We start from the raw sequence: 25,617 nt of genomic DNA, 5'->3' as shown, positions 1-25,617 counted from the left end.
TTACTTTTTGGGTTATACCCGGCAATGCTCAGGGGTTACTCCTGGCTCTGCACTCAGGAATTACTCCTGTTGGTGCTTGGGGGACCATATGGGATGCCGGGATTCAGACCCAGGCCTGCCGCAAGGCAAATGCCCTACCCACTGTACTATCAATTTGGCCCCAATCATAGATTATTTCATCAGGAAATCCTGTAGAGTTGGAGAGATAGTACAGGGATTAAGGCACATTTTTGCATGTGATTGACCTCTGATCAATCCCTGACACTACATATGATCTGCCAGGAGTAGTCCTTGAGCACAAAGTCAGGATTAAGTCCTAAGCAGAGCTGTGTCCTGCCCCCCAATGAGAGAAAATTACATACATGTGACATGCACATAAAATTAGTAGTACATTTATTTGTTGTATATATATTTAGTCAACAAACATTTTGGGAATTCCTACCAGGCCTCAACTATAAGAACTGGTATGAGGGATGCCTGCCCTAAAGAAGTCTTATAGTGTGAGCTACCTTGTGGGGCAGGGGGGATTTGTGTGGTGGGACCAAGTGCTATTTGGCAGGGGACAGAGCCAGCCGGTGACTCTTGAGTCCTTGATTGCCCATAGAAGGTGGCAGAGACACCGGGGGGAGAGGGGCACAGAACAAAGGGTCTGTTTTAGGGATCAGAAGAGCTTGCCATGGGGCCCTCTGACCGGGCAACACTTTTGCAGGATTGAAAGGGGAAAGGTCTTCGCTGAAGGATGGATCAGAAGGCGTTACCCTCTGCAGCAGAGCAGCCAGGCCGAGGAGTGAGCTCTGAGCATTGAGAGGCGAGTGGCCCCTGAGCACTATAAGCTCTGGCCCCAAATCAAACCAAACCAAAACCAAATGTCAAAGTTCAGGAAAAATTACATGGAATTATGAAAAGCCTGACAAAAGAATAGTTTTTCACATTTAAGGCTGGAGCGATAGCACAGCGGGTAGGGCGTACGCCTTACAAGCGGCCAACATGGCCTACCCGAGTTCGATTCCTCCGCCCCTCTCGGAGAGCCCGGCAAGCTACCGAGAGTATTCGATATGCCAAACACAGTAACAACAAAAAGTCTCCAATGGAGACGTTACTGGGCCCGCTCGAGCAAATCGACGATCAACGGGAGGGCCTTTACCTTTAAGGTTGACAAAATTAGAAAGGGCTGGTGCTACTTTATATTGGTGGTGGAGCTTTATGTATATTTGTGTATCCTCATATTATTAAAGGATTTGAAAGTGGGGAACTCTTTTTTTAAAATTTATTTTAATTTCAAATACCCATCCCTCCACCAGTGCCCATTTCCCACCACCACGGATCCCAGTATCCCTCCCTCCCCCCATATCCCCCATCTCACCCTGCCTCTGTGGCAGGGCATTCCCCTTTGTTCTCTCTCTCCTTTTGAGTGTGTTGTGGTTTGCAAAAGAGTTAAGCCTGATTTTCAGGGAGAAACGTTGGATGATTTACTTTCCATCGATCACTTTGTATATATAAGGAGATGTCACGCGGCCGCATAAGCGGCCCTGCGGTTTGGAAAAAATGTTCTGGCTCCCGCATGGGCAACTCTTTTTTGTTTTGTTTTGTTTTGTTTTTGAGCCACACCCATCAGTGCTCAGGGCTTACTCCTGGCATGGCTTCGAGGACCATCTGGGGTGCCGGGGATGGAACCTTGGTTGGTCTCATGCAAGGCAAGTGCCCTATCCATTGAGCTATTGCTTCGGCTTCCTGCACTGCTCCTTTGCAGAGCAGTTTGACTGCAAGATAATCACTTGAGTTATTCATTTTACCCCACACACCATGCCCCCAATAATGTGAAGTCTATCTGTGCTCACTTCTGCATCCTCTGCACCTGGAAGAGTGGAAGAGTGAGTAAAATCTGATAAATAGTTCACTCTCATGGAAGGCATATACTTTACATTCACATTTGTTCTGCTGCAGGGATTCTATTTCAGAGATTCCTTTTTTGAGGGGAGGAGGAGAGGGAGTCACAACTGGAAGTGCTGAAGTTTTACTCCCGGCTCTGAGCTCAAGGATCACTCCTGGTAGGGCTCTGGGATCCACAATGCGGGGATCAAATCCAGGTTGGCCACAGGCAAGGCAAGCGCCTTACCTTCTGTACTATTACCCTGGCCCTCTATTTCGGAGATTCTATATTGAAAAATGCAGACTAGAGAGAGAGCACAGTGGCAGGGCACTCTATGCAGCCTGATCTGATTTCAGGATCCAGCACCCCATATGGTTACTGGATTGCCGAGGTAAGAGTAATATCTATGTATCACTGGGTGTGGGTGGCCCGAATTACAATTACCAAAAAAAAAAAAGAAAGAAACAAAAAAAGATGCCCCTAAAGCTCCAATCAGTAAAGAATGAAATCTATTGCACTGTCAGCCTCTCTGATGTACACCATACAGCCCAGTCCAGGTATGGTGTTGGCTGCGCCATCCAGGTTTGTGATGTTCCAAGAATGATGAAATTGCCCGACAGCATTTCTCACATTATATCCCTGGCTGTGAGAAATGCAAGGTGAAATTATGACAGCAGGCAAGCAAATTGACATATCATCTCAAACAGTTACTGTTTGTGTTCATGAGTTTCTCCGACATCTACTCAAAACACATTTACAGTATTTGGGGGGTGGGGCGGGGAATGCTAGGGCTTAATCCTGAGTTGGCTCAGAACTCATTCCTGGTGGTGCTAGGGGGACACCACAGGCAGTGCCAGGGATCAAACTAGGGTTGGCTGCACACAAGACAATTGTTAACCCTGTACTGTCTCTCCTGCCCACATTTCCAGCAAAAATATAGACCTCCTAGGGACAGTTGCCAGGTCTGCACTTATGGTTAGAACTCCAGATCTGTTCATTTCTGTAACTGCAACTTTGTAAACTTTGTTGCAACTTTATTAACTTCTACCTCATATCCCCATTTCCTCCCCTGGCCGCAGTCCCAGAGACACCACAGTTCTACTGGTTGCCCCGAATTTGAAATGATACCCCACACCACCCCTGTCCTATCTCCCTACCAGACTGTACATAGAGATGGGATACTACAGTATTTGTTTTTTCTGTCTCTCTTTTCCACTGATCATAATACCCTCCAATCTCCTCTATATTGTTGCAAATACAGGTTTTCCTTCTCTTGTGGCCAAGTAACATTCTACTTTGTATATACCACATCTTCCTTCTGGGTTCATTTGTCAGCAGATATTTGGCTATTGCAAATAATGCTGCAATGAAGATGAGAGTAGAAATATCTTTTCCAAATTTCCTTTTCCTTTTCCTTGGACATTTGCCCAAAAGTAGGATTGCTTAGGTTCTAGGTTCTGCTTTTATTTTAAGTCTATAATACTGCTTTCCACAATGACTATGAGTTGACTTCTTTTTGTAGCACTGTAGCACTGTCCTCCCGTTGTTCATCAATTTGCTCAAGCGGGCACCAGTAATGTCTCACAACAAATTATGAGACTTGTTACTGTTTTTGGCATTTCGAATACATCACGGTAGCTTGCCAGGCTCTGCCATGTGGGCAAGATACTGTCAGAAGCTTGCCGGCCTCTCCAAGAGGGGCGGAGTCGAACCTGGGTTGGCTGCCTGCAAGGCAAACACCCTACCCACTGTGTTATCCTATTTATTTTTATGTTTTGGTTTTGGGATCACACCCAGTGATGCCCAAGGCAGTGCTTAGGGTACTATCTGAGATGCTGGGGATTATGACTTTTTTGTTGTGACTTTTCAAAAAATTTGGACCACACCCATTGGGGCTCAAGGATTATTCCTGGCAGTACCATGCAGCTGTTAGAAAAGATGAAGTCATGAAATTTACATACAAGTGGTCACTGTCAATGTCCTCCCGTTGTTCATCAATTTGCTCGAGTGGGCCCAGTAACATCTCCATTGTGACAATTGTTACTGTGTTTGGCATATTGAATAAGTCATGGGTAGCTTGCCAGGCTTTGGCATGTGGGCAAGATACTCTTGGTAGCTTGCTGGGCTCTCCGAGAGGGGTGGAGGAATCGAACTCGAGTCGGCCATGTTGACCGCTTGCAAGGCAAACGCCCTACCAGCTGTGCTATTGCTCCAGCCCATACAAGTGGTACTACATGGAAAGTATCATGCTAAGTGAAATGAGTCAGAAAGAGAGGGACAGACATAGAAAGATTGCATTCATCTGGGGAATATAAAGTAACAAAACAGGAGACTAACCCCAAGAATAACCCAGATAATTACCAGGAGTTTCACTCCATGACTTGGAGGCCAGCCGCATATGCTAGGGGAAAAGGCAGCTCAGATAGAGAAGGGAGCACCAAATAAAGGGTGTTGGGAGGATCCTCTCAGGATGGGAGATGCGTGATGAGAGTAGACTACAGACTGAACATGATTGCCACTCAATGCCTCTTTTGCAAACCATAGCACCCAAAAGGACAGAGAACAAAAGGAGATGCCCTGCCACAGAGGCAGGGTGGGATGGGGGGTTGGGGGGTGGGAGGGATACTGGGATCAGTGGTGGTGGAGAATGGGCACTGGTGGAGGGATTCATACTCGATCATTGTATAACTGAAACCCAAGCACAAAAATTTCTAAGTCTACAACTGTACCTCATGGTGTTTCACTAGTAAAAATTTTAAATTAAAGAATATATAAAAAAAGAAAATAAACATTATTATTTTCTAAAGCCATAATTAAAAAAAAAAAGGATTACTCCTGGCTCTGTGCTCAGGGATCACTCCTGGTGGTGCCTGAGGGACTATATGCTGGCTGGGGGTCGAACATGGGTCAAGCACATGCAAGGCAAATGCCTTATTCTCTGTATTATTGCTCTGGTTTTTTCACTTTGATTGAAATGTTATAATGAGCACAAGCTAGAATGATAACTTTCTTTTTATTTCTTTTTTTCCTTTCCTTTTCTTTTGAGGGGCAGAGGCATGGTGGGACTGAACCCAGGATTGAACTTGCAAGGCCACGATTGAACTTGCATGGTCCCCCTCCATTTTTTGTGTGGGGCCACACCCAGTGAGGCTCAGGGGTTACTCCTGGCTATGCACTCAGGAATCACTCTTGGTGGTGCTCGAGGGATGCCAGGGATGCCAGGGATCAAACCCAGGTCGGCTGTGTACAAGGCAGACACCCTGCCTGCTATACTGTTGATCCGAACCCCCTCCTCCCTATCCTTTTGTTCCATTGTGAATCACTCTGGCTTTTGGGCACATGAGGACTATGACAGCGTCAGGATTTCACCTGAAGACTGCAGAGACCAATCCTGGGGATGGTCTCACGTTTACTGAGTTTACTAAGCCCCAGCATGGGACAAGCACTTGAGTGTTTGCACCTCCAGCTCTTTGAACCCTCAGAGAAGCAGAAACTGGGAAGCAAATATGCCTTCTCAAGGCAGGCAATAGAGCTGAGGGACGTCAGGTAGCTTGGGTGCAGGTTTCAACTCTGGGGCCACAGAGATAGCTCCCAGGGGTAGAGCGCAAGCCCTAACCACCATGAGGCTCTGCAGTTCCATCTGCCAATGGCTCCGCACTCTCTAGCCGTGCCCTGCCAGCCAGGCCCCATTGCCCAGGAAGGGGGTGGGAGGCCCCCAAGTGCCGCTGGGGAGATCTGCTTCTCCCCCAAAATTTCAACTACGTCTTTAACTACCTCTGTGTTCTTAGGAACTTTCTAACCTGAAGTTACTCCACAAAAGGAAGATAATAATAGCACCTTTCTCAAGAGGTCTGGTCAGGATGCAGTGGATTTGTGTGTATTGGGGCATGTGGAACAGGGCCTGGTGCAACTGTACCAGAAAGGAAATTGAGGTCAGCCCTCGGGGAGTCAAGTCTGCAACCTGTGGTCTGTCTGGTTCCAGCCTAAGCACTCGGTGTTCTCCTGTCCTTCCGTCCTCCCAGCTAGGACTATTTTGTTTTTGATTTGTTTTTTGTTTCTGTTTTTCATTTTGGGGTCACTCCTGGTTACCACTTGGGATCACTATTGGCAGTGCTTGGGGAATCATGAAGCGCTGGGGATTGAAATTTGGGGCTCCCACATGCAAAGCATGTACTCCAAACTTTTTTTTTTTTGGGTGGGGGATGTTTGGGACACACTTGGAGGTGCTCAGGGATTAATCCTGACTCTGCACTCAGGAATCATTGCTGGCAGGATTTGGGGCATCACATGGGGGACTGGGGATCAAACCCAGGTCAACCCCATGCAAGGCGCATGCAACGCAAGCACCCTACCTGCTGGACTGTGGCTCTAGCCATATCTATGTTATTTGTTTGTTTGTTTTGTCTTTGTTTTGGGTCAACACCCATTTGTGTTCAAGGCTAATTTCTGGCTCTGCACTCAGGGATCATTCCTGGCAGGCTTGGGAGACCATATGGGGTGCCAGGGACCAAACCTAGATCAGCCATATGTAAGGCAAGCACCCCTCCTGCTGTACTATGTCTTCAGCCCCTAGCCCCAATATTTTTGATCCCTTACATGTTTCTTTCACTCTTATGAACATCAACGACTTCCTTAAGCAAAGCAGACAGCCTAGGCACCAGCCTTGCATGCCAAGTCCTTAGAATTGTTACACTAGCTATAAAATGAATTAACACAAGCCCCTGTGAGGGTGGTGGGGCAGAACATTTTGTGGGGGACTTTCCTCCTTGGCTTGAACTGCTGCTGAACATAGGAACTGCTGCTCTATGTGTGAGATTCCTGCCCTGCCCCGTCTCTCTGCAGTGTGTGCTGCAGTTACCTGGCTGCAGTGAGAGAAGTAGAAACATTCCAATCAGGGGGTATGGTGCCACTAGCAGGTCAACCTGTATCTGTGGGGCTCGTGCATCAGCAGCCTGATGGTGCCTTCAGGCTTCCTGATACCACAAAATTACCTCTGTGCCTCTGGTCGGACCCCAGCAACTTGGGACCAAGTTTCCTAAGAAACTAAACTGCCAAAATTTAGGTATGTGGGAGCCATGCCCACAAACCACATCCAGCTCTGCTTTACAAGCTTATTTATCAGCCTTGCTTCAGAGACTCATAAATAAATCTCAAAAGAGATGAAAACCTGTGGGGCTGGAGCGATAGCACAGCGGGTAGGGCATTTGCCTCGCATGCAACTGACCTGGGTTCTATTCCCAGCATCCCATATGGTTCCCTGAGCACTGTCAGGAGTAATTCCTGAGTGTGAAGCCAGGAGTAACCCCTGTGTATCACCGGGTGTGACCCAAAAAGCAAAAAAAAAAAAAAAAAAAAAAAAAAAAGAAAAGAAAAAAAAAAGAAAAAATGAAACGCTGCAGTTAATCTCGGACCTGTACAAGGCTGAGCAGACCAGGGTAAACCAGAGGGGAGTGGGTCAGCCTGATGCCAACCCAAGCAGAGCCCCCAATAGCTGCTTACTCCCACAATTCAGAATTGCCACCATACCCCTGGCCAGATTCCCCTGTCTCAGAACTGCCCTCACTAGATACAATCTACTGAAAATTCAGGTATGCGGGTTTTGTGACTGAAATCTCCAGGCTTTCTCAGGGTCAGAATGGGCTACCTCCCCCCACTTCTCTGTACTTCCAGAAGCCTTTGCAGTCACCATCCACACCCCAAGCTGTCACCCAGTTAAATAAGCTACTCCAGCCTTACCATCCCGATAAAAAATACTAAGTGCCCTGAACAAACACGATGACTACTTAGTATCTGTATTGCAAACCACAATGCACAAAACCAGAGGGAGAAAGAAGAAAAGTGCCTGCCACAGAGGCAGGTTGGTGGGGGAGGGAAATTTACACTGATGCAGGGGTGGGTGTTGGATTATTGTCTGACTGAAACCCAATCATGAACCGCTTTGTAATGGTCTATCTCACAGATAGTCAATTAAAAAAAAAATAGGAGAAGAAGAAGAATGCTCCAGTCAGATGGTTACTTCAACATTTGATCTGTCTTTGTTTTATTTGCTTTGAGGCCTTCTGCAACTGTGCTCAGGGCAATACCTAGGGATTATATGTGGTGTCAGGGATTTGAACTAGGGTCAACTGCATGCAATGCAAGCACCTTAACCTCTGTACTACCTTTCTAGCTCTGAATTTACATTTTGTTTTGTTTTTTCGCTACATCTGGCATTGCACATGGCTTACTCCTGATTCTGTGCTCAGAGATCACTCCTGTCTGTGCTTGGGGTAACCATAAGGGATACCAGGGATCAAATCCGGTTTGACCACATGCAAGGCAAATTCCTCCTGCTGTACTATCACTTTACACCCTCAATTTTGATTTTATGGTTTCTTTTTGGTGCGGGGAGGGGGTTACACCCAGCAATGTTCGGGGACTACTCCTGGCTCTGCACTCAGGAATTACTCCTGGCGGTGCTCAGGGGACCATAGGGGATGCCAGGAATGGAACCCGGGTTGGCCGCATGCAAGGCAAACGTCCTACCCACTGTACTATCACTCCTGCCCCAATTTTATGTTTTAAAATACTTTCATCTTGAGGGGTGGGGGCAAAGGTAGAGGGAAGTAGACACTAGTGAAGGGACACTAGTGAAGTAGACACTAGGGTTGAAACATTATATGCCTGAAACCCAATCATGAATAATTTTATTATTTCATGGTGACTAAGCGATAGCACAGCGGTAGGGCGTTTGCCTTGCACGCAGCCAACATGGCCGACCCGAGTTCGATTCCTCCGCCCCTCTCGGAGAGCCCGGCAAGCTACCGAGAGTATCTCGCCCGCACGGCAGAGCCTGGCAAGCTCCCTGTGATGTATTCGATATGCCAGACACAGTAACAACAAAGTCTCCAATGGAGACGTTACTGGGCCCGCTTGAGCAAATCGATGAACAACGGGAGGGCCTTTATGGTGACTAAATTACACATACACACACACACTTTCATGTTTTACCTCAAAAAAACTTTAGGGGGCTGGAGTGATAGTACAGCAGCTAGGACGCTTGCCTTGCTCACGGCTGACCTGGGTTTGATTCTGGCATCCTATACAGTCCCTAGAGCCCCATCAGGAGTAATTCCTCCTGAGCGCAGAGCCATAAGCATTGCTGGGTGTGACCCCTAAACAAACAAAAGCTTGAGATCTTTAGAAGACACTTTTAGAAAAGAGCATATACAAAACAATCCTCTTTTTAAAAAAAAATTTTTTTTAGGAGAGGTCCCAGGGATGCCGCTCTGTTACTGAGATAGCTCCCACCCATGAATTAATCTCGCTCCTTTTTAATTTTTTTTTTCATTTTTGGGGGCACACCCATTTGTGCTTTAGGTTAATCCACTGTGGTGCTTGGTGGGGGGGACCATATAGTTCTGGGGATTGAATCAGGGCTTCCAGCCTGCAAAGCATGTGCTGCAGCGCTTTAAACTTTCTCCCTAAGTGATTAAATAATCTCTTACGGGTACAGGGAGATAGTACAGGATGTACTTGCCTTGGGATAATTTGACTGTGACCTTGGTTCAAATCCATGGCATAATTTGTGGTCCCTGAATTACCACGAGGGGTCACTCTCGAGCACAAAACCAGGAGTAACCCCAGTTCATTGCAGTTTGGCCCCGAAATCCTCTCTCTGCTCCATTTTTTATTATGACAACAGATCAAAGGTCCAGAGATGTAGCTCAATGGTAGAGCACTTGCGTTGCATGTATGAGGTCCTGGTACCGCATGGGCTCCTGTGCACCACTGGAAATGCCCCTTAGCACTGTCCCAGAAGCAGCTCCAAGCCACTGGGTCTGGCCCAAAAACAAAAATTTTCATTTCATTTCATTTCATCATCCTGTTATTCGTCGATTGCCTCGAGCAGGCCCCAGTAACGTCTCTTTCATCCTAGCCCTGAGATTATATTCAAGGCTATTTAGGAGAATGAGACCCGTCATTGTTACTGGTATTTGGCATATTTGGTACGCCACGGGGAGTTTGCCAGACTCTGCCCTGTGGGCAGGCTACATTCGATAGCCTGCAAGTTTGTCCAAAGTAGGAATAAGACAATAAGATGTCATAAAAAAAGTTTTGTTAAGATGTCGCGCGGCCGCAAATGCGGCCGCGCGGTTCCGGGATCTGGATTTTATAGTCTCTGAGTCTTGGCCGCTGATGGGATTACACGGCGCCAGGGGGCCAGGTGGTGGGTGTGAGCCCCGCCTACTGGAATTTGGAGGATCTGGGTGGAAGATGCTCGACTCCAATTCGAGTAGGCTTGGAGGTCTCGGCCCCGGAACCCGCGTGGCTTTGTCCCTCTGCCAGTACCTTCATGTGTGCGGAGAGTGGTCTCAGCATGGTGGTGGCTGGTCCTGGAGGTCTTCGGCTGCTGTAGCCCTGGTCGGGGCGGGGAGGAAAGCTCAACCCGCTCCCCTCCAAGGGACTCCGGGAAGGAACACCCAGGCGCGGGGGCAGAGACTTTTGGGTTCCGGGGGATTGTGGGTCTCTGGAAGGCAAGCAGCTCTGGTTTGGCATCCATTATTTCTTCATGATTCTGCCGTACAGGTGTTTCAGACTGATCAAGAATTGTAAGACGTATTGTGCCTTGTAAGGGCCAAGGGAGATGGCTGTCATAGTCTCCTTGCATTGTTTGGACAAAGAGAGATATATAGTTTGCACAGCGCTGAGCAGTTGGTAACTGAAGGTGCAGGCGCATGCAAAGTTTGTACCCGGGTTTGCCTGTGTAGAATCCTGGGCTGTGTATGACAACAGGTTTCTCCTCTTCTTGAGATTTTAAGTGCATCCCGAAGTTACCAATCTTCCAGATGTAAATCCCATTGCACTGCTGTGCTTCTATTTCAGTAATTTTGTCCTCGAGGGCACGAATAGTTTGTTTGAGTTCACTTACGTGCATGCTCTGAGTTTCCATTTTAGCAGTCAGCTCTCGGATTTGATGGTCTTGTCTTACAAGGCGACCCTCTAACTGCTGAATGGTTTCTTGGAAATTCTGGACCTCTGGGTGACACCCAGAGGAAACCTGAGATGAACTGGAAGGATCATAGGGATGTATATTGGGTTGGGGTATGGGAGCTAAGGCAAGGCTCATAGTCTGAACAGCCTGGGCCAGCATCCTCATGTGCAATTGGGTGTTCTCTTGAAGATGGCGTGCCAAGTGATTCCTCTGCATCTTTGCAGGGCACCCAAAAGTACTGAACGTGCACGGAACTGGGGCTGTAGGACAATCTAGATCATAGTGATTAGGCATCTGTTCTCTGATGAGCACGGTATTGCAGTATTCACACATGACGTTTGCTAAGGGACAGTTCTCATCAAGGATCTCTTTATCTTCAAATGCCATTGACACAAGACAGAAGACAAGAAAAAAAGCAAAACAGGAAGTGGAGTGATAGTACAATAGATAGGGCACTTACCTGGCATGAAGTCAACCTGGGTCAATTCGCAGAGAAAGGAATGAAGGAAGGAGGGATGAGCAACTTACAGAGGGGATATGGTAAATCCAAGGCTTCCCTGAGCTGTCCTAAGTGACTACTCCACTCCACCCCTATGTGAGGCCTGGCTCCCAGATGGGGACAGCTGTGAACGGAGAAACTGTCCAGGGTGCACTGGGGAATAGACCATCTGTTCATCTTTTTTCCTCAAGGTTTTTTACGTCCCTGTCTCTTCAGAATCTGGGTTCTCTCCTACCACCCTCCTACTTTTGTTTTATTTATTTATCTTGTTTTGGGTCTACACCTGGCAGTGCTCAGGGGTTGTTCTTACTCAGAGGACCATATGTGGTGCCAGGGATCAAACCCAGGTTAACTGTATACCAGGCAAGTGTCCTACTGGCTAGCACAATGAGAAGGGCACTTGACTTCTGTGCACCTGGCCCAGGTTTGATTCCTGGCACCCCGTTGGTCCCCTGACCCCTGCCAAGAGTAATCCCTGAACAGAGAGACAGGAGTAAGCCCTGAGCACCACTAGGTATAGCCTCCAAACCAAACCAAAACAAAAACCACAAGATTAAAATATGAGCCCCAAAAGACAACTTTGAAAACAATAGTTTTTTTTCTTTCTAGGTCATACCCGGCGATGCACAGGGGTTACTCCTGGTTCATGCACTCAGGAATCACCCACTGTGCTATTGCTCCAGCCCCGCAAAAAAAGATTTTGGATACATTACCATAGATGTCTCAAGTATAACTGGAGTGACCCTAGAGTTAGTATAGAGTCAGAAGCAACTCCAGAGCACTGCTGGATGTAGTCTAAAAACAAAAGAAGCAGGGGCTGCGGGGCACAGGGAAGAGAGAGTACAGGGGCAAAGGGGCTTGCCTTGCTCGCGACCACCCTCTGGTGTGATACCAAGCACCTCATATGATTCCCCCCAAATACAGAGTGAGGAGCAGCTCCTAAGACAGCTCCTAATGGGTGTGGCCTAAACACCACTTCCCAAAAATGGCAGAAGAAATTTTTAAAAATGCACAGCTGTAGGGCATTTGCCCTGCACGCAGCCAACATGGCCGACCCGAGTTCGATTCCTCCGCCCCTCTCGGAGAGCCCAGCAAGCTACCGAGAGTATTCGATATGCCAGACACAGTAACAACAAAGTCTCCAATGGAGACGTTACTGGGCCCGCTCGAGCAAATCGATGATCAACGGGAGGGCCTTTACTTACTTATATACTTTTAAAAAGTACTTTGTGCGGGCTGGAGCGATAGCACAGTGGTAGGGCGTTTGCCTTGCATGCAGCCAACATGGCCGACCCGAGTTCGATTCCTCCGCCCCTCTCGGAGAGCCCGGCAAGCTACTGAGAGTATCTCGCCCGCACGGCAGAGCCTGGCAAGCTCCCCGTGATGTATTCGATATGCCAAACACAGTAACAACAAAGTCTCCAATGGAGACGTTACTGGGCCCGCTCGAGCAAATCGATGATTAACGGGAGGGCCTTTTATTTTTTTACTTTTTTTTTTAATATTGTTGGGGCTGGAGCAATAGTACATGAGTAGGGAATTTGCCTTGCAAGTGGTCAACCCGGGTTTGATTCCCAGCATCTCATATGGTCCCCTGAGCACTGCCAGGAGTGATTCCCGAGTGCAGAGCCAGGAGTAACCGCTGTGCATCGCCAGGTGTGATCCAAAAAGAAAAAAAATCTTTTTTTTTTTTTTGCTTTTTTTTTTGCTTTTGCTTTAAACGGTAATATGTGGAGGGGCTGGAGTGATAGCACAGCGGGTAGGGTGTTTGCCTTGCACGCAGCCAACCCAGGTTCAATTTCCAGCATCCCATATGGTCCTCTGAGCACACCAGGAGTAATTCCAGAGTGCATGAGCCAGGAGTAACACCCAAGCATTGCGGGGTGTGACTCAAAAAGGGAAAAAAAAAAGTAAAATGTGGACCCGAGAGATTGTATAGCAGGTAGATGCTTGCTTACATGCCTCCTACCCTGGTTTGAATCCCCTGGCACAATCTATAGTCCCCTGAGTGCCATCAGGAGTGACCCTTTAGCACAGAGCCAGTAATAAGCTCTGAGCACCATTAAAATAATAATAGAAAAAGAAGAATAGGGGCTGGAGTGATAGCACAGCGGGCAGGGTGTTTGCCTTGCATGCAGCTAACCCGGGTTCGATTCCCAGCATCCCATATGGTCCCCCGAGCACCGCCACGAGTAATTCCTGAGGGCATGAGCCAGAAGTAACCCCTGTGCACCACCGGGTGGGACCTGAAAGCAAAAATTAATTAATTAATTAATTTAATTAAATAAGAAAGAATAATAGGGACTGGAATGATAGTACATCAGGTAGAGTGCTTGCCTTGCATGTGGCCAACTCAAATTTGAGCCATGGCATTCTATGTGATCCCCCATAGAATGCCAGGAGTGATCCCTGAGCACAGACAGAGCTAGGAGTAAGCCTTGAGCTTCGTCAGGTGGGGCCCTCAAACAAATAACTATATAAAAACAATAGCACTGTAGCACTGTCCTCCCGTTGTTCATCAATTTGCTCGAGCAGGCCTAATAATAAAAGGTAATACACACTCGTAAGCAGGAAGTGGAAGCATAACTCCTCCCAGCTCCAGAGGAGAGAAGCTTTCCCAAGTTTCTTTACTTTTGGACACCTGTGATGTTTATATTCATTCTACCCATGGCTGGGATGGAGCGATAGCACAGCGGGTAGGGCGTTTGCCTTGCACGCAGCCAACATGGCCGACCCGAGTTCGATTCCTCCGCCCCTCTCGGAGAGCCCAGCAAGCTACCGAGAGTATCTCGCCCGCACGGCAGAGCCTGGCAAGCTCCCCTGACGTATTCGATATGCCAAACACAGTAACAACAAAGTCTCCAATGGAGACGTTACTGGGCCCGCTCGAGCAAATCGATGATCAACGAGAGGGCCTTTACCTTTTACCTTTACTTTACCCATGGCTGCTCCCCTACATCTGAACAAGCTCCCAGTCCCACTCCTGCCTGACTTCCACCTCTTGACTCTAGGTGGAGGAGAGTGAATAGCAGCTGTGGGATAAGATTTTTGTTTGATTTGGGGCCACACCTGGTGATGCTCAGGGCTTACTCCTGATTCTACCCTCAAGGATCCCTCCTGGAAGGGCTCAGGGGATCATCTGAGGTGCCAGGGATCAAACTCAGCTAGGGCCTCTGCTGTACTATAACTGACCCTGGGAAAGGGTTTTGTAAAAGGCAAATTGGCCAGACAACTGAGCAGAGATGGAACCTGGGTCTCCTGCATGCCACGTATGTGCCGGGGGCCCATAGAGGTAACTCCCAGACTGAAAAGGAAACAGAGACAAAAGAACCAACCAAGCCCAGGGAAGAGGGTGGCAGGTTTAGCTGTGTGCCAGCTTTGGAGTAAGACTATCCTGTTGTTTGTTTGTCTGTGGGCCAAACCCAGGTGCTAGGGGTGGGAGAAGGTGTTACTCCAGCTCTCTCGTGCTTGGGGGTTGTTCCTAAAGTGCTGTAGGCAACGCAGGCCTCCCACACACTTGCTCAGTGCTCTGAACTGTCCTTTCCCTGACCCAGGAATATTTTTCTTTCTTCACCTTTGTTTGTTTTTTGGGACACACCTTGTGGGGCTCAGGGAACCATATGCAATGCCAGGGATTGAACCCATTGTCTGTGTGCAAGGGAAGTGCCTTACCCACTGTACCATCTCTCCAGTTCAGAAATCTTTTTTTATTTGGCCTTTATGTGCCAAATACTAGTCTTCATTCTTCACAAGAATAAGCCCATTTTTTTTGGAGGGGGTGAGGGGGTTTGATTTTTGGACCACACTCAGTACTTATTCCTGGCTCTGTGCTCAGGGATCACTCCTGGAGGGACTCATAGAGTCAGATGTGGTATCAGGGATTAGACCCAGGTCAGCTGCATGGAAGGCTAGTGCCCCACCTGCTGTGGTAATTTTTTTGGCCCCCAGAAACTTGAATTTTATATCATTTTTCATTTTATTTGGATCAACAGGTTGAGGGTATGCTCTACAATCAGGAGACGTGGGTTGGATCCACGTGATCACCTGAGCACTGTCAGGAGATGAGCAGATTCCAGGCACTGCTGGGTGTGGCCCAAAAGGAGGAAAAGTATTCTTTTGGGGCTGGAGCAATAGCACAGCGGGTAGGGCGTTTGCCTTGCATGTGGCCAACCACCCGGGTTTGATTCCCAGCATCCCATATGGTCCCCTGAGCACCACAGGGGTGATTTCTGAGTGCAGAGCCAGGAGTAACCCTTGTGCATCGCCAGGTGTGACCCAAAAAGGAAAAAAATAAAAAGGAAAAGTTTTATTTTGATAGTTTGGAACCATTTAAAAATGTTGAGGGAGTTGGAGAAGTAGCACAGCGGGTAGGGTGCTTGCCTTGCACGTGGCTGACCCCAGTTCTATCCCCTGCACCCTATATGAGTACCGCCAAGAATAGTGCCTGACTACAGAAGTATGTCCTGAGCACCACTGGGTGTGACCCAACCCTCCCCCACCCACCCTGTCCCTGCAAAAAAAGCTGGAACTGGATATTTCACTTTGGAATCATCCACATTCCAAGTTAACCTGTGATTTCTTATTTTCTTCCCTTTTCCCCCTTCTTTCTTTCTTTCTTTCTTTCTTTCTTTCTTTCTTTCTTTCTTTTTTTCTATCTCTTTCTTTTTTTTATTTTTGGGTCACACCCGGCTATGCACAGAGGTTACTCCTGGCTCTGCACTCAGGAATTAATCCTGGTAGTGCTCAGGGGACCATATGGGATGCTGGGAATTGAACCCGGGTTGGCCGCGTGCAAGGAAAACGCCCTACCCACTGTGCTATCGCTTCAGCCCTCTCTTTCTTTCTTTCTTTCTTTCTTTCTTTCTTTCTTTCTTTCTTTCTTTCCTCTTTGCCTCTTCTCTTTCATTTTTTTCCCAAATATTTTTATTTCACTAAAAATATTAAACAAAGACTTTAGAGTTTTGTTTTTGTTTTTTTTTTGCCTTTGGGTCACAGTAGACAATGCTCAGGGTTTACTCCTGCCTCTGCACTCAGGAATCATTTCTGACAGTGCTCAGGGGACCATATGGGATGCTGGGGATCTAACCCTGGTCGCTGCATGCAAGGTAAAAACACCCTCCCCGCTGTACTATCACTCCGGCCCTTTAGAGTCATCTTAGCTTGCACAAACAGGAAGCTGCTTCAGAATCTGGCTCTTCATCTATGCTCTGCTGATCTCAGTTTTGGAGAATTAGAACAAGTTGCTCATCCATTGGTTAGACATTTTATGAATCGGTTTATTCTTTTTTATTTTTTTCTCTTTACATCATCCCAGCGATGCACAGCAGTTACTCCTGGCTCTGCACTCAGAAATTACTCCTGGCGGTGTTTGGGGGACTATATGGGATGCTGGGAGTCAAACCTGGGTCGGCCACATGCAAGGCAAATGCCCTACCTGCTGTGCTATTGCTCCAGCCACCGAATTTGTTTGTTCTTTTAATTTTGGGGGGAGGGTCACACCCGGCAATGTTCAGGCATTCAGGAATTACTGGAATCACCCACATTCCAAGTTAAACTGTGATTTCTTATTTTCCTCCTTTCCCCCCTTCTTTCTTTCTTTCTTTCTTTCTTTCTTTCTTTCTTTCTTTTTTTCTTTTTTCTTTTGGGTCACACCCGGCTATGCACAGAGGTTACTCTCAGAAATTACTCCTGGCAGTGCTTGAGGGACCTTATGGGATGCTGAGAATCGAACCCGGGTCGGCCGCATGTAAGGCAAATGCCCTACCTGCTGTGCTATAGCTCCAGCTCCTCATTTGTTCTTAAAAAAATTTTTTTTTGAGGGGTAAATTTGGGGCCATACCTGGAAGTGCTCAGGAATTACTCCTGGCTCTGTGCTCAGTTCACTCCTGGAGGAGCTCAAGAGACTTATTGGATGCCAGGAATTAAACTTGGGTTGGGCGTCTACCAGGCAAATGCCTTACTATGCCATACTATCTCTCTGGCTCCAAGAAATAGATTTTTAAGTACAAAAATATCACGTTTTGACTCCTTTGTTTCAGGGCTACACCCAGCAATGCTCAGGGAATCCTCCAGGCTCAGTATTCATAAGTTGTTCCTGCTGGTGCCTGGGGAAATTCGTAAGACTTGGGATCAAATTTGGATTCCTGCAGGCACAGCCTGGACTCTTGCCCGCTGAGCAGTGTTTCAGGCTCAGATTTCAACTTTTCTATGTGTTTGCTCAGGGGCCAGAAAGACAGTACAGTGGGTAGGGCACTTGCTTTACATGCGGTCAATCTGAGTTCGCTCTCCAGTACCCACTATGGCTCTCTGAACCCCACCAGGAGTGATCCCTGGGAGAAGGGCCAGGAGTAAGCCTTCAGCACTGTCAGGTGTGGTCCACCACCACCCTTACCCCCATACTTACTCAGAGCTAATATATGAAATGATGTTCACATAGGCTCATAAAATATATAGAAACCAAGATTTAATGTACGTGATAAAGCCAGAGCATTTTAAAAATTAGGATTCTGGGGCTGGAGAGGTAGTACAATGAACAGGAAGGGCACTTCCCTCAAATGCAGCTGGCCTGGGTTCAAGCCCTAGAACTCCCGATGGCCTCCAGAGCCCACCAGGAGTGATCCCTGAGCACAAAGATCAGTAAGCACTGAGTATTGGCTGGGTATGGCGAAAGAAATATTGAAAACAAATAAACAGGCTAGAGAGATATTACAGAAGTTAAGGTGCTTGCCTGGCATGCAGTCAACCCTGATGCCCTGGTTTGATCCCAGGCACCACATATAGTCCCTGAAACACTGCTGGGAGAGATCCCTGAACACAAAGTCAGAGGCAAAGCCCTAAACACAGCTAGATGTGACCCAAAAAAACAAAATTAAGAATATTGATTAAAAAAAATCCCTTAGGTCAGTGGTCAGAGAGATAGTATAGAAGTTACCACTTGCCTTACATGAGGCCTATCCTGCTTCAACTTCCAGCACTGCAAATAGTCTCCCAGCACCACCAGAAGTGCCCTCTGTGTGAAGAGTAAGCTTTGACTATGGGGGAACCATATGGGGTGCAGAGGATTGAACCTGGGTCAGCCACATGCAAGGCAAGTGCCTTAGCCGCTGTACTATCTTTCTAGTCCCTACATTAGTTTTCTATGCCTTTTGTTGCATGATATTACTTCCCCTCTTTGGTCTTTGTTTGTTTGTTTTAGTTTTTCAGATCACACCTAGTGGTGATTCAGAGTCTCTCTCCAATATTTTTTTTTTAATTTATTTTTGGGGATTTAGATTCAGTTCTTTTTTTTCTCAGTACTCCACTAAGAATATGAAAACTTCCTGTTAACAAAATCACTATAAACATGCATTTTGAAAATCAATAGATCTAAAATACTTATGTACAGTACCAGGACTATTCTTGGAGTTGTGTCTAAAATATATTGCATAATGTCTAACATTTATTTTATTTAGCGTGATATTTACCACATCTACAATTTTAGTGTTGTCTTATTTCTTAATGTGTAATATTACTTTGTGTCAATGTTTAGTTCTCTATAAATATTCTGACAGTTATTTTGCTAGGACTCTTGCCCAATAAAGGACATTTTCCATTATCACACTCATTAACTTCCTGGATGAGCTTAGATCATCTTCACCAACCAGTCAATAATGACTATCATATGTTCAATAACAGCCCCCACTTTTCCTCTTATTTTAACTTATTTTAACAAGGGTATAATATAACTTTGAAGTAAGATTTGTTTGGTTGGGGTACATTTCGCTTTCTTCCTACTTATTTCCTAATGTATGTGCAATGTTAATGGCAATTAATGCTGCCAGCCTAGTATTTGTAATTATTCTCCTGCCAAGCTGATCTTTTTCTACCCCCCCAAAGACTATAATGTAACAAGGTATAGACAAAGATACTGTCATACATCTTTGAAATTATTTAAATTTCTTGAAGCTAGAGAGATAGTACAGTGGGTAAGGTATTGGCAGACAATGGTTTGACCCCGGGCACCACATGCGGTCCCTTGAACATCACCCCAGAGTAATCTCTGAACACAGAACTAAGAGTAAGTCCTGAGCACAGCTGGGTTTTTTTGTTCCCCCCATCCCCAAAGAAAAACAAAAACATTATTCAGATAACTCATTTTGGGGGAAAGAGAATCAGCAAAATTGTATTGTGGAGTAATGTTATTTACAAATATTTAAAAATTAAAAACACCAAAGACAGCTACCACTTGAATGGTTAGGCATGGTAATTATCCAGTGTTTAATCTTTTCATTTTTTGTTGTTATTGTTATTTTTGAGCCACGCCTAGCTGTATTCAGGGATTAAGTATTGCCTCTGGCTGGGGGATCACTCCTGGTTGGCTCAGGTGCCAGGGACAGAACTTGGGTAGGCTATGTGCAAGGCTAGATCCCTGTCTGCTGTGCTATTGCTCTAGTCCCTGCAATCATTTTGTTAAGACGCTATCTGATGGATGTAGGGGCACTCTCCAGGCTGCTGCAGGGATAGGTGCCTTTGTTCCCTGAGACCACCTGATCGCCTAAAGCTCCTGTATGCAGAACAGATGTGCTGCCCTTGGAGCTGTCTCGGGGCCCAGCATGTGCAGTCTTAACTAAGACACCCAGGGATTGTGCCCTGGGAGGGCTTAGAGAAGTATGGTGAGTAATGCCATGTAGAATGCACTGGTCCCACACAAGTAGATTATTTTCTCCTGATAACAACTACTGCCAAGAGTTGGTGGCTGGGTGATGAAGCTACTCCCTGCAGAGACCACACTAGTCCTCAGACCTACCTTCTCTCATCTGCAGAGGGGGTCTCTTGGCAGCCCTGTCCTCAGTCCTCCGTTGGCTTCCTAAGATGAAACACCTTTTCGGCTCATCCACATTCTCTAAACACACAAGCTTGGATTGACTATTGAGTCTCTCCCATCCCATCTTCTTAAGTATCCACTGTATCCATTCATTTAGTAGACGATGGACATTAGGAGACAGGACATTCATCACCCCAGATCCTGGGTCTAATTGGAGACATGAGCAGGCAGATTGATTCTGTGTTTCAGATTCTGTTCTAATCACAGAATCTCTTGCCAAGCAAGCAGGAATGGATTGAAGAAAAGGTGTGGGTAAAAGGGGTGATACCTTGAGGGTTCTGAAGAAAACAGAAACAGAATGCTTTGTTTGGTTGGTTGGCTGTTGGGCCACAACCTGCAGTGCTCAGGACTTACTCCTGGCTAGGTGCTCAGAGATCACTCCTGGACTTTGGAGGGACCATATGGGATGCTGGGGATTGAGCCTGGATTGGCTGCATACAAGGCAAGTACCTACCCACTGTACCACTCTGGCCCCAAGAGCACTCTGTTTTGGAGCTATCTACTTGTGTGTGTGTTTTCTCCTACTTACTTTATAGGACTCTCTTTTATTCTCTCATATTTCCTAAAGAGAGCCATTTTATTTCACTAAAAATTAGAGAGAAGTCTAGTATATATCTTGGCTGTTGGGTGAAGCATGGGACCACTTACAGAAATGGGGATAAACAGTAGGCTTGGGAGGAGGAGCAAGTGGAAGAGGAAAGGTTGAGATAAACTGGATTTTCAGTATCTGTGGGTTTTTCCTGTGAGAGCCTGATAAACTGCTGGTGGCTCTGAGGGACACATCTGTAAAACTCTGAAATTTGAACAGAATTAATATGTCAGTTATAGTTGTGTATGTAGATCACCCAAAGAAATACTAATAAAACAAAGAGAATCTATGGGCTGGGCAGAAAGCTGAGTGCATGCTTTGCAGGTGGGAGAGCCAGGTTTGGTCTCCAACACAGCTAGATCCCTCAAGGAAGGAAGAGAAGAAGGAAGGGGGGAGGGAGAAAAGGAAGGTAAGGGAAGAGATGGTAAGGGGAATGTAGGGGAGGAAAGGAGAAGAGAAGGAAAGAGAGTGGAAGGAAGGCTGAAGCATTAGTATAGTGGGTAGGGCTCTCGCCTTGCATGTGGCCAACTTAGGTTCAATTCTTGGTATCCCATATGGTCCCCTGAGCCCTCCAGGAGTTATCCCTGAGTGCAGAGTTAGGAGTAAGCCCTGAGAAGTGCAGGTATAGCCCAAAAAACAAAAAAAAAAAAAGAAAGAAAAGAAAAGGAAGCAAGAGAAAAAGAAAATCAAGATTAAAAATATAAATAACATGGGGCTGGAGATGCCAGAGAGATAGTACAGAGGGTAGGGCATTTGCTTTGCACCTGTTTGCTTGTGGCTGACCAGCATTAGATCTCTGGCAGTCCATATGGTGCCTTGAGCACTGCCAGGAGTAACTCCTGAGTACAGAGCCAGGAGTAACCCCTGAGCATGGCTAAGTGTGCACACCCCCCTCCAAAAAATAAAATAAAATAAAAACAAACCGTTGGACTTGGAATGATATTACAACTACAATGGGTAGTGCACTTGTGTTGCACATGGACAACCCAAGTTTGATCCCCAGCACTCCATATGATTACCCCCAAACCATCTAGGAGTAAGCCTGGTTGCTGCTGACTGTGACCCACGGTCAAAACAAACAATATGAAAACACAAAAGCAAAGTATTATATATTTTCCAGGTTTGTTTCGGCTATAGGTACTAGGGACAGAGCGATAGCATAGTGGGTAGGGTGTTTGCCTTGCAAGTGGCCGACCCGGGTTTGATTCATCCTCCCCTCTCTGAGAGCCCAGCAAGATACTGAGAGTATCTTTCTGCAAGCTACCTATGACGTATTTGATATGCCAAAAACAGAAACAAGTCTCACAATTGGAGACATTACTGGTACCTGCTCGAGCAAATCGATGAACCACGGGAGGATAGTGCTATAGTGCTACATAGGTACTAGAAAACCAAATAAAATTAAGTGAAAATGAAACAAAAGAAGTTATTATGTATTGGGGGAATGGTGCCACCAACAGAGCAATCTGTACCTGTGAGGCGAGTGCATCAGCAGCCTGATGGCACCTTCAGACTTCCAGATATGCCAAAATTGTTGCTGTGCCTTTGGCCAGACCCCAAAGACTTGGGACACAATTTATCAAAAAAGTAAATGGTCAAAATGTGGGAAACACACCCACAAACCACCTGTGGCCCAGCTATATAATTGGAGGCATGGCTTCTCTGATTCCTGATCGAACTGCTTAATGGCCATGATCCCAGAGACTCAGAAACAAATCTCAAAACCCAGCAGCTTTAGGCAGAAATGCATTCAGTCCCTGCGGTAGGTTACTGGCGCTGGGCCACTCCAGGTGGGAATAGGTTTCGTGCCTTGGCCTATTCTCCCTGGCAGCCTGGTGGTTACCATCCTCCAGAGGCCACTGGACAGTCAGGTTTGGGCCTGCAATGACGATACACATGGGGCCTCATGGGATGAGGATGGAGCCGGCCCTTTCCTCCCCGTCCCAACAAGACCCCAAGACATTGCCCACAAACAGCCTCTCTGGCTCCTGATCAAGCTGCTTAACGGCCATAATCCAAGAGACTCAGGAACAAATCTTGAAACCCAGCCAGTTTTGGCAGAAATCCCTCCAAATTTAATTGTTAAAATTTCAGAATTTCAAAATTGCACAGGCACTGCTGCAGCCATGCTACATCATATGTTATTCATAACCAGCAATAGAAAACAAATTGTCTACTGTTGCCTTTTCAGCAGATCTGAGTGTTGGGGTAAAATCCCAAATAATAATGGTGGGTCTGGTGTCAAAATATTGAATATAATCAAAGTAGAGAGAGAGTCATGTGGAAATCATCTGCTCCACAGGTAGGGGGAGGGTGTGGGAGGGGGGTGTACTGGGGTTGTTGTGGGTGGAGAATGGGCACTGGTGAAGGTACGGGTATTTCATTGTATGACCGAGACTTAAACCCGAAAGCTTTGTGACTTCTCTCACGGTGATTCAATAAATCAAATTATAAAAAATGAAAAAAAAAGTAAGGTGGAGTTCATGCCTAATTCAATCAGCTAATCAGTGGCTGAATAAATAGCAGTACTCCTACATTTAAAAAAAAAGAAGTTATTATTTATTTACTTGGTGGAGGAAGTTTAGACAACACCCATTGGTGGTGGGGGCCGGAGCAATATACCTTGGATACGGCATTTGCCTTGTATGCAACCAACCTGGGTTTGATCCTCAGCATTCCATATGGTTTCCTGTGTGCTGCCAGGGGGTAATTTCTGAGTTCAGAGTTAGGAGTCACCCCTGAGCATCACCAGATGTGGACCCAAAACAAAGCAAAACAAACAAAAAATACAAAAACATACAAATAAACAAAATACAAAAAAAATAAATAAATAAAGGCCCTCCCGTTGTTCATCGATTTGCTCGAGTGGGCCGAGTAACGTCTCCATTGGAGACTTTGTTGTTACTGTGTTTGGCATATCGAATACGTCACGGGGAGCTTGCCAGGCTCTGCTATGCGGGCGAGATACTCTCGGTAGCTCCTTCAACAATAGGGCTCTCCGAGGGGGGCAGAGGAATCGAACTCGGGTCAGTCATGTTGGCCGCTTGTAAGGCAAACGCCCTACCACTGTGCTATCGCTCCAGCCCACAAAAAAAAAAAAAGACCAAAAAAAAATTGGTATTCAGAGGATACTTCTTGAACCAGGGACTGAACCAGGATGGGCTGCATGTAAGGTAAGTGCCTTATCCCCGGTACTATCTCTCCAGGCCCCCCTTTCCTCCAGGCAACCCTTTCCTTTGGGTTATCTTTTTTTTTTTTTTTAAGGAGTCAGCAAAGATGGCAACAACAGAACTAGACCGAGCTCCTACCTGATTAGCAATGTCAAGAGGAAGAGGTGTTTCCCTAACAGTTCCAGCAGGACTCAGTGGTCCTTACTGAGTCATGAGACATCACCTTAGCCATGACAAACTGGCTGGGAAGCCCAACCTGGATTAGGGGTGGGATAAGTGTCTTTAGAAGCAGGATGTATGGAAGGATGGTTTCCAGAGGGAAGTGGAGCCACTCTTAGCAGTGAGAGAGTGAGCCGGGAGAAGCACTGATACCCATGACACTGAAGATGGAGACAAGCCCAGGGAGGAGGTAGGAAAAACAGTGGGTCAGGGCTAGATGGTACACCCCATAAGAGGGTGGAATTGCTAGCAGCAGTGAGATGGATCCAGGCTTACCGGACTTAGCCCTGAGGGGTTTTAGTTGAAACAGGGAAAGTTAAAGACTTTCAAGCGATTTCCCCGTGAATGAAAAACAACAAAAAATTTCTGTGGTGATGGGGGGTCCCGAAGAGATAGTACAACAAGTGAGGTGCTCGCCTGGCACATCGCTGAGTGCAGAGGCAGGAGTAGTCTCTGAACACAGCAGGGTGTGGCCCAAGCTCCTCCAATTCTTCTCCCCACAGAAAAAGTTCATGTGGACAGTTATTTTAAGTTCTTTGGTTGTGAAGAGGAAGAAAGAGACATAGGGTTGACAATGGATTTAGGCTAGTCCCTGATGGCCCAGAGTGATGGCACAGTGGGTGGGTAGGGCATTTGCCTTGCATAAGGCCAATCCAGGTTCAATCTTTGGTATCACATACGGTTCCCGAGTCCTCCAGAAGTGAGCATTACCAGGTGTGGCTCCAAATCAAAAATTAACAATGAAGTGTTACTGATGAGAATAAAGTTCTAGAGTGATAATGCTATAACATCTGTTATTGATTGAGCACTTACTAAGTTCCCAACATTTTGTTATGTTTGCACATAATGCTTTGACTTGTGGATTTGCATTCGAAGTGGAGACTTGGTTAAAGACCTGATCGAGGGGAAAGAGGGCTAGCTTGAAGGACTGAGCACTTGCTTTGCAGGCAGGAAACCTGTGTTTTGCCTCTAGCATTGTATGGTCCCTCCAAGCACTGCTGGGAGGTATCCTCGAGCACACATCTAGGTATTTTAGGTTTTTGTGTTTGTTTTTGTTTTTTGGCTATATCTGTTACTGTCACTGTCCTCCCGTTGTTCATCGATTTGCTCGAGCAAGCCCAGTAACGTCTCCATTGTGACACTTGTTACTTTGTTTGGCATATCGAATGTGCCACAGGTAGCTTGCCAGGCTCTGCCGTGCGGGCGAGATACTCTTGGTAGCTTGCTGGGCTCTCTGAGAGGGGCGGAGGAATCAAAACTGGGTCGGCCAGGTCGGCCGCATGCAAGGCAAACGTCCTACCTGCTGTGCTATCGTTCCATGGTGTTCAAAGTTAACTCCTGCTCTGCACTCAGGAATATACTCCTGGCAGTGCTTGGGAGACCATAGGGGGTGCCAGGATCAAACCTAGGTTGTTCATCTGCAAGATAAACAC

The 25,617-nt window shown here is 46.6% G+C and overlaps 1 protein-coding gene across 1 annotated transcript; it reads right to left on the bottom strand.

The window, feature by feature from the left end:
- Positions 1–1,834: 1,834 nt before the first annotated feature.
- On the bottom strand, positions 1,835–11,240 carry LOC130031924 (TNF receptor-associated factor 6-like; the record flags this gene model as incomplete). The annotated part of the gene is made up of 2 exons (XM_056123487.1): positions 1,835–1,855; positions 10,353–11,240. Coding segments are annotated over 2 exons (909 nt in total), but the record flags the coding sequence as incomplete, so codon positions are not given.
- Between the last annotated feature and the right edge of the window lie 14,377 nt (positions 11,241–25,617).

The sequence above is a fragment of the Sorex fumeus genome, unplaced genomic scaffold (genome assembly GCF_029834395.1).
Source record: "Sorex fumeus unplaced genomic scaffold, SorFum_2.1 ptg000047l, whole genome shotgun sequence".
In the NCBI taxonomy this organism is placed as follows: Eukaryota; Metazoa; Chordata; class Mammalia; order Eulipotyphla; family Soricidae; genus Sorex; species Sorex fumeus.
This window is presented reverse-complemented; position numbering and strand designations above follow the sequence as displayed.